The sequence below is a fragment of the Dendrobates tinctorius genome, unplaced genomic scaffold (genome assembly GCF_039654945.1).
Source record: "Dendrobates tinctorius isolate UK_male_01 unplaced genomic scaffold, ASM3965494v1 ptg000057l, whole genome shotgun sequence".
Taxonomy (NCBI): domain Eukaryota; kingdom Metazoa; phylum Chordata; class Amphibia; order Anura; family Dendrobatidae; genus Dendrobates; species Dendrobates tinctorius.
In genome coordinates, this window is record NW_027361725.1 from 697903 (window position 1) to 711640 (window position 13738).

A 13738-nucleotide genomic window follows, 5' to 3' on the forward strand; every position below is an offset into this window, starting at 1 on the left:
GAACACAAGGGCTGGGAACACAAGTCTGCAGTCATTCTATGTGCAGTGTGTTCGCTGTGTGGTCGGATCGGGTAGTCATGTGTCTGCAAGTATGATATTTGTTTACTTCCTGCCACATTCCGACTAGACTGCATACTTCTAGTCGGCATGTATGCAAATTGCATACTTGCAGTCTTGCACTCACCTGAAGATCCTGACAGCACTTTCTGTCATGGCACACTCCAGTGGAAATTTTATGCAGAATCATCAAACGTCCCACTCTTGGAGTAACCAATCATTTTGTCAAGTAACTGTACAAATCATAAATATTACTATGTTTCATGTCATGCAAAGAGAAAATGGTGCTGATGAGGAGTGGTGCAAATTTTTTTTTTTCTTTTTTCTTTGCACCAATTTTATTTTTCTTTTCTTCATAAACAGTGAGATTTATTCTGTTTCCTGTAGCAAGCCGATTTCATTTTTTTAATTCTTTTAATATCCGCACAGTTAGCGCTGCCCACATTGCATTCCTCTAGGTTATGGAGGATAATTAAAATGTAACTTCATGCAAGGTTTCCTGGCAGTCTTATGGAGACTGCTATAAAACATTGGTCTTTTCAATATCTCAAGGGCGATTTTAAGCCAATATTTGATTAGTTACTGTAGTTATTTGTGCGGGGAAAGCAGATCTGATAATATATTATTCAAGACCATCATTGAAACGGGACCCCCCACAATAGGCTGAGAAAGGAGAAGGAATCCTGTTACCGCTGATGTCAGCAGCGCGATGGTGTCCCTGTATGGGAGGGCAGAATATTGCTTCGTGACCTTTCCCTGCTGCACATTTTTTAGATATAATGCAAGAATTTCCAGGAATATTTCATGTCTAAATTGCTTTAATTTGGTGAAAGGGAATCCTGAACATTACATTAGCCTGGCACACACTTTAATAATAGTCAGCTATCTAATATTAAAAAGGATTTCCAGGCGCACAATGCAATGTAAAGCCAGAAATATAGAGACGCCATCATTTACTGGCTGTGAAACTTCTGCTCTTTCTTGAGCTCTCACTTGCCAGCTCCAACTATGGTCAAAGCACAGTATACAGAGATTTCCTTCTGTGCTTGGAACCCCTGTCTGCAGAGGTGGTGGAGATGTTTAAAGCACAGGCAGGAAATCTCTGTACTCAGTGCTTTAAACATCTCCGCCACCCCCTCTGCAGTGTATTGAATGGGGATGTCATGGAAGTGGTGGGGTTTGGCTGGAGAAATGTACAGAAGAAATAAAAAGTGTCAAGGCAGCATGTGGACTCCACCCAGAAGTAATCTTATCTAACTGGGACTTTGGCCAGAAGGATGGTGCTGGGCATTCCAGAATTCTAGATTACATTACAAGAATACATGATATGACTCATTGCTCCTGGTATAGTAACATCATTGACTGCAGGAGAATCTCAGGGTGGCACATACAAGGGAATTGCTAAAAGGGAAAAACTGTGTGTAAAAATCTATCCATACTACACTCTCTTAATGCTGATGTTCCTTCTTTGCTTTTCATCAAATTGTTGTAATTTGTTGGTACCCCTCGTTTAATGACAGAAAAACCCACAATGGTGACAGAAATAACTTGAATTTGACAAAATTTAATAATCAAAAATCTATGAAAATGAACAAACGAAAGTCAGACACTGCTTTTCAACCATGCTTCCACAGCATATTTTTTTTTAAATATAGAACTCATGAAATAGGCCTGGACAGAAATGATGGTACTCTTAACTTAATATTTTGTTGCACAACCTTTTGAGCTAATCACTACAATCAAACGATTCCTGTAACTGTCAAAGAGACTTCTGCACCTCTCGACAGGTATTTTGGCCCACTCCTCATGAGCAAACTGCTCCAGTTGTCTCGTGGTTGAAGGTTGCCTTTTCCAGACTGCATGTTTCAGCTCTTTACAAAGATTCTGAATAGGATTTAGGTCAGGGCTCATAGAAGGCCACTTCAGAATAGTCCAATGTTTTCCTTTTAGACATTCTTGGGTGTTATTAGCTGTGTGTTTTGGGTCATTATCCTGTTGCAGGACCCATGACCTGCAACTGAGACCAAGCTTTCTGACACTGAGCAGCACATTTCTCTCTAGAATCCCTTTGATAGTCTTGAGATTTCATTGTACCCTGCACAGATTCTAGACACCCTGTGCCAGATGCAGCAAAGCAGCCCCAGAACATAAAGAGTCCTCCATGTTTCTCAGTAGGGGCAGTGTTCTTTTCTTGATGTGCTTCATTTTTCCATTTGTGAACATACAGCTGATGTGCCTTGCCAAAAAGTTTCATTTTTGTCTTATCTGTCCATAGAACATTCTGCCAGAAGCTTTGTGGCTTGTCAATGTGCAGTTTGGGAATTTCCAGTCTGGCTTTTTTTATGATTTTTTTTTTTTTTTTTTCCTTTTCAACAATGGTGTCCTCCTTGGTCGCCTCCCATGACGTCCACTTTAGCTCATACAACGACAGATGGTGCGATCTGACACTGATGTTCCTGGAGCTTGAAGTTCACCTCTAATTCATTTAGAAGTGAATCACGGGAAACCGTGTAGCAAGGTCCCCTCAAATAGCTCTTCTGTCAATTTTACATTCTTCAATAGGGACTCGGAAGAGAGATATTCTTCGGTTTTGTGTAACAGCAGCACGAATGGTAATCCCGCGGTTTTGGAAACTTACAAACCCCATCTGACATATTAGACTGGTATAAGGAAATGGTCAATCTGTGTAGAATGGAGGAGCTGTCTGCAGACTGCAATGGTACAAACGATAAATTTAGAAGGATTTGGAGTGGATGGATTTTGTTTCAGGACCTTCCTGATTGCCATAATTTGTTCCGCTGAATGTTTGTTACATAGGAATTTGCACATTAATATATGATTTTAAGGACTGCTTTATCCATAACCTTTTTTTTCCTTTTTCCCCCTCTTCCCTTGTCTGTCTTTCCCGCTTTTTTTACCCTATGTCTGTCCTCTGCATAATATAGAGGATACTTCCTCTCTTGAATACCTTGTTGGCGTTCGCCATATGGTTACTGTTATTGTCTTCCATGGTATGTTTGATTTACTGATAGATGGTTGTATTCTCATTTTTGAATACTAGATATTTTCTATGATTCTATATATTATCTGTTTACATATATTCTTTGTTTGTAAAATGCTCAATAAAATAGATTGAACATAATTTGTTTAGAAGTTTTTCTGGGCTCTTTTTTTTTATCCGTTCCTATTATCCTGATCTTTGATTTGTCATCAATTTTCCTCCTGCGGCAACGTCCAGAGAGGTTGGCTACAGTCCCATGGAGCTTAAATTTCTTTCTGAATAATATGTTCAACTGTAGTCACAGGAACATCAAGCTGCTTGGAGATGGTCTTGTCAGGAACACCGCACTGAACTTGCTCACTGAGCCAGTGCGTGTGTCCTGAGTAAAGCGAACTGTGCTCAAAGATACCTGTGGAGCGGGCAGCAGCTGAGTAGGTGTGTACTTCAGAACAGCAGGACCTGAAGCACGTGACTGCTAGGGGCGTGGCCTAAACTCCAGAGAACTAGGAACTGCACGAGAACTCCTAGCAGGGTAACGGCGAGACAAAGTTACCAAGGGGCATAGACGGGGAGGATAGTCAGGACGTAGCCAATGAGTCATACACACAGCTGCAAGAGGGGCGAGCAGAGAGTAGTCATATCACAGGCAATGCGTCATACACAGAGAGGGTAGCGAAGTACAGAATCAACAGGCAAACTCACAACGGGGAACAGAACTGGGTCAGAACCATATAAACAAGCTATAACAACGAACAGGCACAGGCAGACGGAGGTCACCACACTCGGCAAAAGGCAAAAGTATAACTAACAGGGATTGGAGCTTCCCAGGGGTTTAAGAAGCTCTCCCAGAACCATAGAGAGGCCACAGTCATTAACCCCAGGTGTGCAGGTCAAAACCTGCACTGAGCTCCAGACATTAACCCCTGACACGCAGCTCAAAAACCAGCACTGGGATCATGACAGGTCTTATAACTTTTACTTTTAACATGTTTGTCTATAATTTTCTTTCTAATCTCTTCCTCTGGTCCATGTTGAGTGTGATACACAGCATGTCACCAAACAGCACAGTGAGTATCTGTAGCCCTCTGTATAGGCCCACTCACTGATTCCAAGATTGTAGACACTTGTGATGCTAATTAGTGGACACACCGTGATTTAACATGCCCCTTTTGTCACATTATTCTCAGGGGTACCATCATTTCTGTCCAGGCCCATTTCAATGAGTTTTATTTATTTATTTCTTTTAAAATTCTGTGGAAGCATGGTTGAAATTCAGTGTCTGACTTTCATTTGTTCATTTTCATATATTTTTTATTTATTATTACTTTTGTCAGATTCAAGATATTTCTGTCACTATTGTGGGATTTTCTGTCATTAAACGAGGGATACCAACAATTTTGACCACGTGCGTGTGTACTGTGTCTTGTCTTTTTAAATCATCTTGACAAACCAAAACATCCAAATGATCCTGATCAAAAGTTCACATACCCCATTTCTTAATACAGTGTATTGCTCTCTCTAACATCAATGACAGCTTGAAGTGTATTGTGGTAGTTGTGGATGAGGCTCTTTATTTTCTCAGATGGTAAAGCTGCCCACTCTTCTTGACAAAAAGCCTTCAGTCCCTGTAAATTCCTGGGCTGTCTAGCATCAACTGCGCGCTTGAGATATCACCAGAGTGGCTTAATGATATTGAGGTCAGGAGACTGAGTTGACCGCTCCAGAACCTTCATTTTGCTCTGCTGTAACCAATGATAGGTCGACGTAGCCTTGTTTTTTGGATCGTTATTATCTTTCGGGCTGATGATTGCACATTTGCCTCCAGTATTTGTTGGTAACGTGCTGCATTCATGTTTCCTTCAATTTTGACCAAGTTTCCTATGCATTTGTAGCTCACACATCCCCAAAACACCAGTGATCCACCTCCATGCTTTACAGTAGGAATGGTGTTCCTTTCATCATAGGCCTTGTTGACCTTTCTCCAAATGTAACGTTTGTGGTTGTGGCCAAAAAGTTCAATTTTGGTCTCATTACTCCAAATTACCTTGTTCTAGAAATTTTAAGGCTAGTCTCTGTGCTGTTTTGTGTATTTGTAGGTGAGATACTTTGTGTCATATGCACAGTAGTGGCTTTCTTCTGGCGATTCGACCATGCAGTCCCTTTTTCTTCAAGTGCCTCCTTATTGTGCATCTTGAAACGGCCACACCGCTAGTTTTCAGAGAGTCCAGTATTTCAGCTGATGTTGTTTGTGGGTTTTTCTTTTCATCCCGAACAATTTTCCTGGCATTTGTCACAGTTCTCAGGTGAGGATGTTACCTTTTAGTAGCCATTCAAACCCTTTTGTGTCAACTTCTGTGGATGTTATCAGGCCAAAATTACCAGGGTATGTGAACTTTTGATCAGGGTCATTTGGATGTTTTGGGTTGTCATTATGATTTAAAAAGAGAAAATACAGTAGTATCAGAACAAATGGCTTCACCCAATCAATAACCATGAGTGGAGAAAAAGGTTTGGTATTATCACTCATATTCTCTGGAAAAAGGCCAAGAAAGAAAAAATTCTGCTGGGGTATGCATATAAGTAAGTGTGTGTGTATATATGTGTGTGTGTGTGTGTGTGTGTGTATATATATATATATGTACAGTGCCTACAAGTAGTATTCAACCCCCTGCAGATTTAGCAGGTTTACACATTCGGAATTAACTTGGCATTGTGACATTTGTACTGTAGATCAGCCTGGAAGTGTGAAATGCACTGCAGCAAAAAAGAATGTTATTTCTTTGTTTCATTTTTTTTTAAATTGTGAAAAGTTTATTCAGAGGGTCATTTATTATTCAACCCCTCAAACCACCAGAATTCTGTTTGGTTCCCCTAAAGTATTAAGAAGTATTTGAGGCACAAAGAACAATGAGCTTCACATGTTTGGATTAATTATCTCTTTTTCCAGCCTTTTCTGACTATTTAAGACCCTCCCCAAACTTGTGAACAGCACTCATACATGGTCAACATGGGAAAGACAAAGGAGCATTCCAAGGCCATCAGAGACAAGATCGTGGAGGGTCACAAGGCTGGCAAGGGGTACAAAACCCTTTCCAAGGAGTTGGGCCTACCTGTCTCCACTGTTGGGAGCATCATCCGGAAGTGGAAGGCTTATGGAACTACAGTTAACCTTCCACGGCCTGGACAGCCTTTGAAAGTCTCCTCCCGTGCCGAGGCCAGGCTTGTCTGAAGAGTCAAGGCTAACCCAAGGACAACAAGGAAGGAGCTCCGGGAAGATCTCATGGCAGTGGGGACATTGGTTTCAGTCAATACCATAAGTAACGTACTCCACCGCAATGGTCTCCTTTCCAGACGAGCCCGTAAGGTACCTTTACTTTCAAAGCGTCATGTCAAGGCTTGTCTACAGTTTGCTCATGATCACTTGGAGGACTCTGAGACAGACTGGTTCAAGGTTCTCTGGTCTGATGAGACCAAGATCAAGATCTTTGGTGCCAACCACACACGAGACGTTTGGAGACTGGATGGCACTGCATACGACCCCAAGAATACCATCCCTACAGTCAAGCATGGTGGTGGCAGCATCATGCTGTGGGGCTGTTTCTCAGCCAAGGGGCCTGGCCATCTGGTCCGCATACATGGGAAGATGGATAGCACGGCCTACCAGGAGATTTTGGCCAAGAACCTCCGCTCCTCCATCAAGGATCTTAAGATGGGTCGTCATTTCATCTTCCAACAAGACAACGACCCAAAGCACACAGCCAAGAAAGCCAAGGCCTGGTTCAAGAGGCAAAAAATCAAGGTGTTGGAGTGGCCTAGTCAGTCTCCTGACCTTAACCCAATTGAAAACTTGTGGAAGGAGCTCAAGATTAAAGTCCACATGAGACGCCCAAAGAACCTAGATAACTTGGAGAAGATCTGCATGGAGGAGTGGGCCAAGATACCTCCAGAGACCTGTGCCGGCATGATCAGGTCTTATAAAAGACGATTATTAGCTGTAATTGCAAACAAGGGTTATTCCACAAAATATTAAACCTAGGGGTTGAATAATAATTGACCCACACTTTTATGTTTAAAATTTTTTAACATTTAACTGAGCAACATAACTTTTTGGTTTGTAAGATTTATGCATCTGTTAATAAATCCTGCTCTTGTGTGAAGTTTGAAGGCTCTAACTTATTTGCATCTTATCAAACCTGCTAAATCTGCAGGGGGTAGAATACTACTTGTAGGCACTGTGTATGTATATATATATATATATATATGTATGTGTGTGTGTATATATATATATATATATATATATATATATATATATATATATATATAATGTGTATGTGTGTGCACTTAAACAGAATATAACTCGCAAGTAAATCAAACTTCGATGAAATCAAACTGTCCACTTAGGAAGCAACACTGATGCCACAAAAGTGCATGTGTCTGCACAAATGGTTAGAAACCGACTCCATGAGGATGGTCTGAGTGCCCGACGTCCACAGATGGGGGTTGTGCTCACAGCCCAACACTGTGCAGCCCTCCAAAGAAATGTCACCCCACACCAATACTGACCCACTGCCAAATCGGTCATGCTGAAGGATGTTGCAGGCAGCAGATCCCTCTCCACGGCTTCTTTAGACTGTCACGTCTGTCACATGTGCTCAGTGTGAAACTGCTTTTATCTGTGAAGAGCACAGGGCACCAGTGGCGAATTTGCCAGGTGTTCTGTGTCAAATGTCAAGCGTCCTGCACGGTGTTGGGCTGTGAGCACAACCCTCATCTGTGGACATCGGGCACTCAGACCATCCTCATGGAGTTGGTTATTAACCGTTTGTGCAGACACATGCACTTTTGTGGCCTGCTGGAGGACGTTTTGCAAGGCTATAGCAGTGCTCCTCCTGTTCCTCTTTGCACAAAGGCTGAGGTAGCGGTCCTGCTGCTGGGTTGTTGCCCTCCTATGGCCCCCTTCACGTCTCCTGGTGTACTGGCCTGTCTCCTGGTAGCGCCTCCAGCCTCTGGACACTACATCGACAGACACAGCAAACTTTCTTGTCACAGCTCGCATTGATATGCTATCCTGGATGAGCTGCACTACCTGAGCCATTTGTGTGGGTTGTAGAGTCCGTCAAATGCTAACACTAGTGTGAAAGCACAACCAGCATTCAAAAGTGACCAAAACATCAGCCAGAAAGCATTGGTACTGATATGTGGTCTGTGGTCCCCACCTGCAGAACCACTCCTATATTGAGGGTGTCTAGAAAATTGCCAATGTTTTCCATCTGTTGTCTATTCCATTTGCACAACAGCATGTGAAACTGATTGTCAATCAGTGTTGCTTCCTAAGTGGCATTGATGTGTGATCCTTGATGAGCTGTGGCTCTCAAACTGCGGAAAAATTACAACATCCAGCATGCCCTGACAGAGTTTGACTAGGAGTTCTAGTTTTTTAACTGGTGGAGGATCCCAAGTTGTAGAAGCCAGATCTAGTCTTAGTTTATGGGTTTCATGTCAGAATGATTGGACCGCTCGTGAATCTCTTGATTGAGCCCGTTGAGATGGGGTTAGGAGGCTTGCGGCCGGTCCAAACATTGCAGGCTCTGCTTGGAACGTGAATGTTGAAAGTGTAAAACCGGCCTCTTAAATTAAAAATGTACAATCTAAGTGTTAATGATGCAGAATCCTGTGCAGCATATGACTCTACTTCTGTGTTGCATAGATGACATTTTGATTCATCATGTTCTTCTGTTCTGCAGATACAGTTTGCCAGGATGGATGATGAAGCCGAGTAGATCACGTGATAGAAGATCTACGCAATCAAAACTTTAAGAAAAAAAAAACTTTTTGTATAATTTGATGACTTTGGAGAAATCTTGTGATTTGCATGTGTTTTGATTATCATGAGTCAGCAGCCTCAGCAGAAGGCTTCGAATAAAAGGACCGGAAAAAGAATAACTTTTTTTAATGAATCTCAAGGCCAGCCTGTGAATACTTATTCTGCTCCATCTAACAATATGTTGAACGCAGTCATGTACACTCAAGAGAGACCAGACGGCGTAAGAATTAACCAGCAGCAAGTTCCTGGAAAGTGGAATGTGGGTGACCAGAACGAGGCCACATGGGCAGCTCAGCAAACAAATATGTGGCAGCGAAATGCCGCGGGTTATGCTATGCAAATGGTGCCTTCCTATTACAATCATCATGAGCCTATCAAGAGAAGCCAAGACAAGGGAGTGGGGGTGTCCCAGATGGATATCTATGGAGATGCTCTACAGCAGATGATGTCTCAAAAGACACAGTTGGAGCAGCATCAGCTAGCTCGGCAGCAGGCCCATTTAAACTCCATTTTGCAAGCTCAGCAACAACAGCAGCAGCAGCAACAACAGCATCATCATCAAAATCAGCATCTTGCTTTGCAGTCATTCCAAACGGCATTTGGACATCAGGGTCAGAAAACCTCTTTGCCAAATTTATTTCACGTTTTTCCAGATGCTCAATCAAATGCTGCATATGTCGCTCAACAGCAGAAACAACAAACGGCTCTTCCTAAAATGCAACTTTTTGAGAGTTTTTACCCATCACAGCAGCAACAACAGGCAGCCTACAGCATGCAGCAGGGTGTTTCACTAAGCCAACATGCAGTTTCCCAGCAGAAGATACCAGTGATGAGCCAACTACAACGTGTTCCCACGACGGAGGAATACATGAAAGCTCTGGTAGAGCAGAGCCAGCAGTCTGTACTGCCCAAAACGCAAATACCTTTGCCACGTCGGTCCCGAAGACTTTCCAAAGAGGGACCAGAACCTTTACCTCCCACTGTGGTTGGTCAATCAAATAACCCTTATCCACACCACCAATATGAGCAAGGGGCGCACCAGTTAGCTGCCCAAGAGAGGTACAAGCAGCTCATGTCAAGAGATGCACATGAAACCCAGCATGGCAACCGGCATGATATAGAAAATGTGTCCCTACCTCATAATGGTAAACCAAGAGAGGTCCTGGCAGCTGAACAAAACTCCATGGGACCAGTACAGCCCGCGGGAGCAGGAGCTGTGACCGTGATCCAATCAACTCGGCGAAGGCGCCGCATATCACAAGAAGCCAATTTATTTACCTTAGCCCAAAAAGCAGCAGAAATGCCAAATCTTGAGAACACTAAGGTAAGCAGACTTCAAATGGATATCTATAAAAATCTCATTATTAAATGCCCGGTATATCAATCCTGTTACTCTATAAACATGTAATTTTTTTTACCTGGTATAAATGCTGTTCTCCAGAATCCGGCGTTATATTTCTTTTGTTCCTGTGTCTCTCCGTTCCTGAGATATGGACCCTTCTTCCCTATATATTATCTTTTTAGCCAAGTGGGCAGAGTCTCCATATATGGGAGTTTAATTGAGAACCACACCCACTGGGATAAAAAAGAGGGTTTATCTACAGGGAAGATGAGGCTGTATTTCAGGAATGGAGAGGCGCAGGAACAAAAGGAAAATAACGTCTGATTCAGGAGTACGAGATTTACATGACTTAAAGAAAAAGCAATATGGCAAATGGCAGGTCATCTTTAAGACAACTATTAAATTGGAGAAACTTTAACTTAATGTCCACGGTCTTATGCTAGTGTTTGGATCATACTTGCATTATTGCCGTAAACATGCAGTTTGTGCACAATTTGGCTATCGGGTATATACAAAATTAGCCATAGCAATAAAACCACTGTTGAGTAAAGTGAATAACATTGATTGCATTGTAACATTGACATTTGTTAAGTTAAAAGTGATCTGTCAATTCTCAAAGTTAATGTGTTAGGCTAGATGACTGCGCCAGAGCATCTCTATCTACCTTGCAGATCAAAGAAAATACCTTTCACAATTCTCCTTTCCGATGGGTGGCACAGATCTGTGCTTTGTGCCTCCTCTTTCCTCGCATTATCCTGCCTTCCTGCTTTGATGGATGTGGATGACGTTTCCTGCATAATGTTATCCACCCAGCACTGCAAACCTCGAGTTGGTGCAGTTGAAGCACAGACCTCACTGACGTACTTCGCTCTGATCTGATCGAGACAATGACCCCAGAATGAAGTTGGTGCATGCGCATTACAGCACTCCACAGGTCAGAGTGAAGCGCGCCTGCTCCGTTATGTGCTTCTACGTCATCAATCAGCTCTGTAAGCCTCGAGTCAGTGCCATCGAAGCACAGACATACGTTGACGCACTTTATGCTGCCCTGAGTGATACAATGACCTAGGAGTGAAGTCGGGGCATGTGCATTACAGCACTGCGCAGGTCAGAGCTAAGTGCGCGCCTGCACCATTCTTTACTTCTACGTCATCCACTCAGCACTGCAAACCTTGAGCCGGTGCAGTTGAAGCACAAACCTCGCTGGCGTGCTTCGCTCTGCTCTGAGGGAGACAATGACCCAGGAGTGAAGTCGGCGTATGCACATTACAGCACTCCACAGGTCAGAACGAAGCACACCTGCGCCGCTCTGTGTTTCTATGTCATCCACTCAGCTCTACAAACCTTGAGCAGGTGCAGTTGAAACACAGACCTCGCTGGCACGCCTCGCTCTGCCCTGTGGCATCCTGTACAGCGCATGTGCCGGCTTCACTTCTGGGTCATTGGTTCCCTCAGAGCAGAACGAAGCACGTCAGCGCAGGTTGGTGATTCATCTGCATAGGCTTGAGATTTGCATCTCCTACGTGGATGACATAGGAGATGTCATCCACATCTAGCAAAGCAGGGGAAGGCGGCTATTGTGGGGAGAGAGGATCCGCGCCGAGCACAGACCAGCGACTCCCATCAGATAAGCCTCACCGATTAGCATACGGGAGAATTGTTTTAAGACTGAGTTGGGGGCTTGCACGTTGCAGAAGTGATGTGTAAGAGGGATTCAGGGTAGTGCTTATAGGTTTATATGGGGGGAAATCTGGTGGGTGGCTCTTTAAAAAAAAAAAAAAAAATCATGTAGAGTTCTTGCTTTCATGGATCAGTGGCGCAAACGAGACTAGAACAATGATCGGTCAAAACATAAAAACCACATAGAATTGTTCAAGTCCAGGGTCAATTTCTGTATTTGGGATCAAAGCTAGAATGGCAGGCTCGGCTCTCGGGGTCATAGCAGCCAGTACTGACAGTGTCCAAAAATATCTCCATGAAGCTGGTGAGCTAGAGCATTGCTGTCATTACATTGTTCGGTGTCTTAGAATGTGAGAATCAGACTGAATTTCTTGCTGGCTATAAATAGTGGCAGTAATGAAACTTCAGGGTGGTGTGGCACACTTGAATAGGATGTGAACGAAGCGCTCACATGTTTCTGGCCCATTTCCAAAAGGAAGAATAATGCACCTGATATAGCAACCTGACATCTTACCTGGGTTTAGGGACGGATTTTGTGCAGCTTAGGAGACCACTGAAATTCTGTTCGTTTTTCGGAAGAGTTCAGATTTGCTGGCATCAATCAACTTTAGTTAATCTTTAGGCATAATAATCTCTTTATTTAGCGCCAACATATTCCGCAGCGCTTTGCAGTTTTTGCACACATTATCATCGCTGTCCCCGATGGGTCTCACAATCTAAATTCCCTGTCTTTGGAGTGTGGGAGGAAACCGGAGAACCCGGAGGGAACTCACACAAACACAGGGAGGATATAAAAACTCCTTGCAGATGGTGTCCTTGGTGGGATTTGATCCCAAGACCCCAGCCCTGCAAGGCTACAGTGCTAACCACTGAGCCACCCCAATATTCCCAATAGGAGTATCTGAAAGGAAGATAAACCGCAATAAAGGGACATTCTCAGACTTTGATAATGAAAATCTTACTGGAGCATTGTGGCCTCTCGAATTACCTCATCGGTTGATGGTGCTGGGAATTGAGCCACCGCTCATCTGATATTGAAGGGAGGCCAACAGTCTCAAAGTCCTGGAAAATCCCTTTTAAAGGGGGCACCAATCTATAGAAACGGCTTCGATATATTCCTATGAAAGCAATAAACCACACTTGCTATGGAGAGCTTGAGTTTTATTTATTTATTATTTTTTTTTAATTCCCAAATTGATACTGTACTGTGCAAACATTTTTAGGCAGGTGTGGAAAAACTTCTGCAAGTTAAAAATGATTTCCAAAATTGAAGTGTTAATAGTTTTCTTTTTGTTTTTATCTATGAACAAAGAGAAATCTAAATCGCATCAATATTTATTGACCGCTTTCTGCCTTCACAACACAATCAGTTCTAGGAGGTCACTTGCACACTGTTATGAAGGAACTCGTCAGGAAGGTTGTTCCAAACATCTTGGAGAATTAACTACAGATCTTCTGTGGATGTCGCTTGAGCAAATCCTTCCCTCTTCATGTAATCCCAGACCTGCTGGATGACCATGAGATCAGGTCTCTCTGGGGTCCAGATCATCACTTCCAGGACTCCTTGTTCTTCTTACGCTGAATCTAGTGCTTGATGTCGATGGATGCATGTTTGGGGTCGTTGTGCTGCTGCAGAATGAAATTGAAGCCATGAAATTGGAGCCAATCCAATCAAACGTCTCTCTGATGGATAAGTATCTGCCTGGCTTTCTAAGCATTGAGGAAACCATTAATCCTGGCTACAGTCCAACTCTGTGTTGGACTGTAGCCACAAACTTGCAGGGGTCTACACCATGCTTCACTGTTATCTGCAGACCCTCATTATCGTGCTGCT

The 13738-nt window shown here is 43.2% G+C and overlaps 1 protein-coding gene across 4 annotated transcripts in view; it reads left to right on the top strand.

The window, feature by feature from the left end:
• MIDEAS (mitotic deacetylase associated SANT domain protein) overlaps positions 1 to 13738 on the top strand; it is a 104458-nt gene that overhangs the window by 66084 nt on the left and 24636 nt on the right. For all 4 annotated transcript variants that reach the window (XM_073577641.1, XM_073577642.1, XM_073577643.1 and 1 more), the window contains exon 2: positions 8803 to 10206. In XM_073577641.1, coding sequence (XP_073433742.1) covers positions 8947 to 10206 — 1260 coding nt within the window. In that variant the 5' untranslated portion in view covers positions 8803 to 8946. The remainder of the gene's footprint in view (positions 1 to 8802; positions 10207 to 13738) is intronic.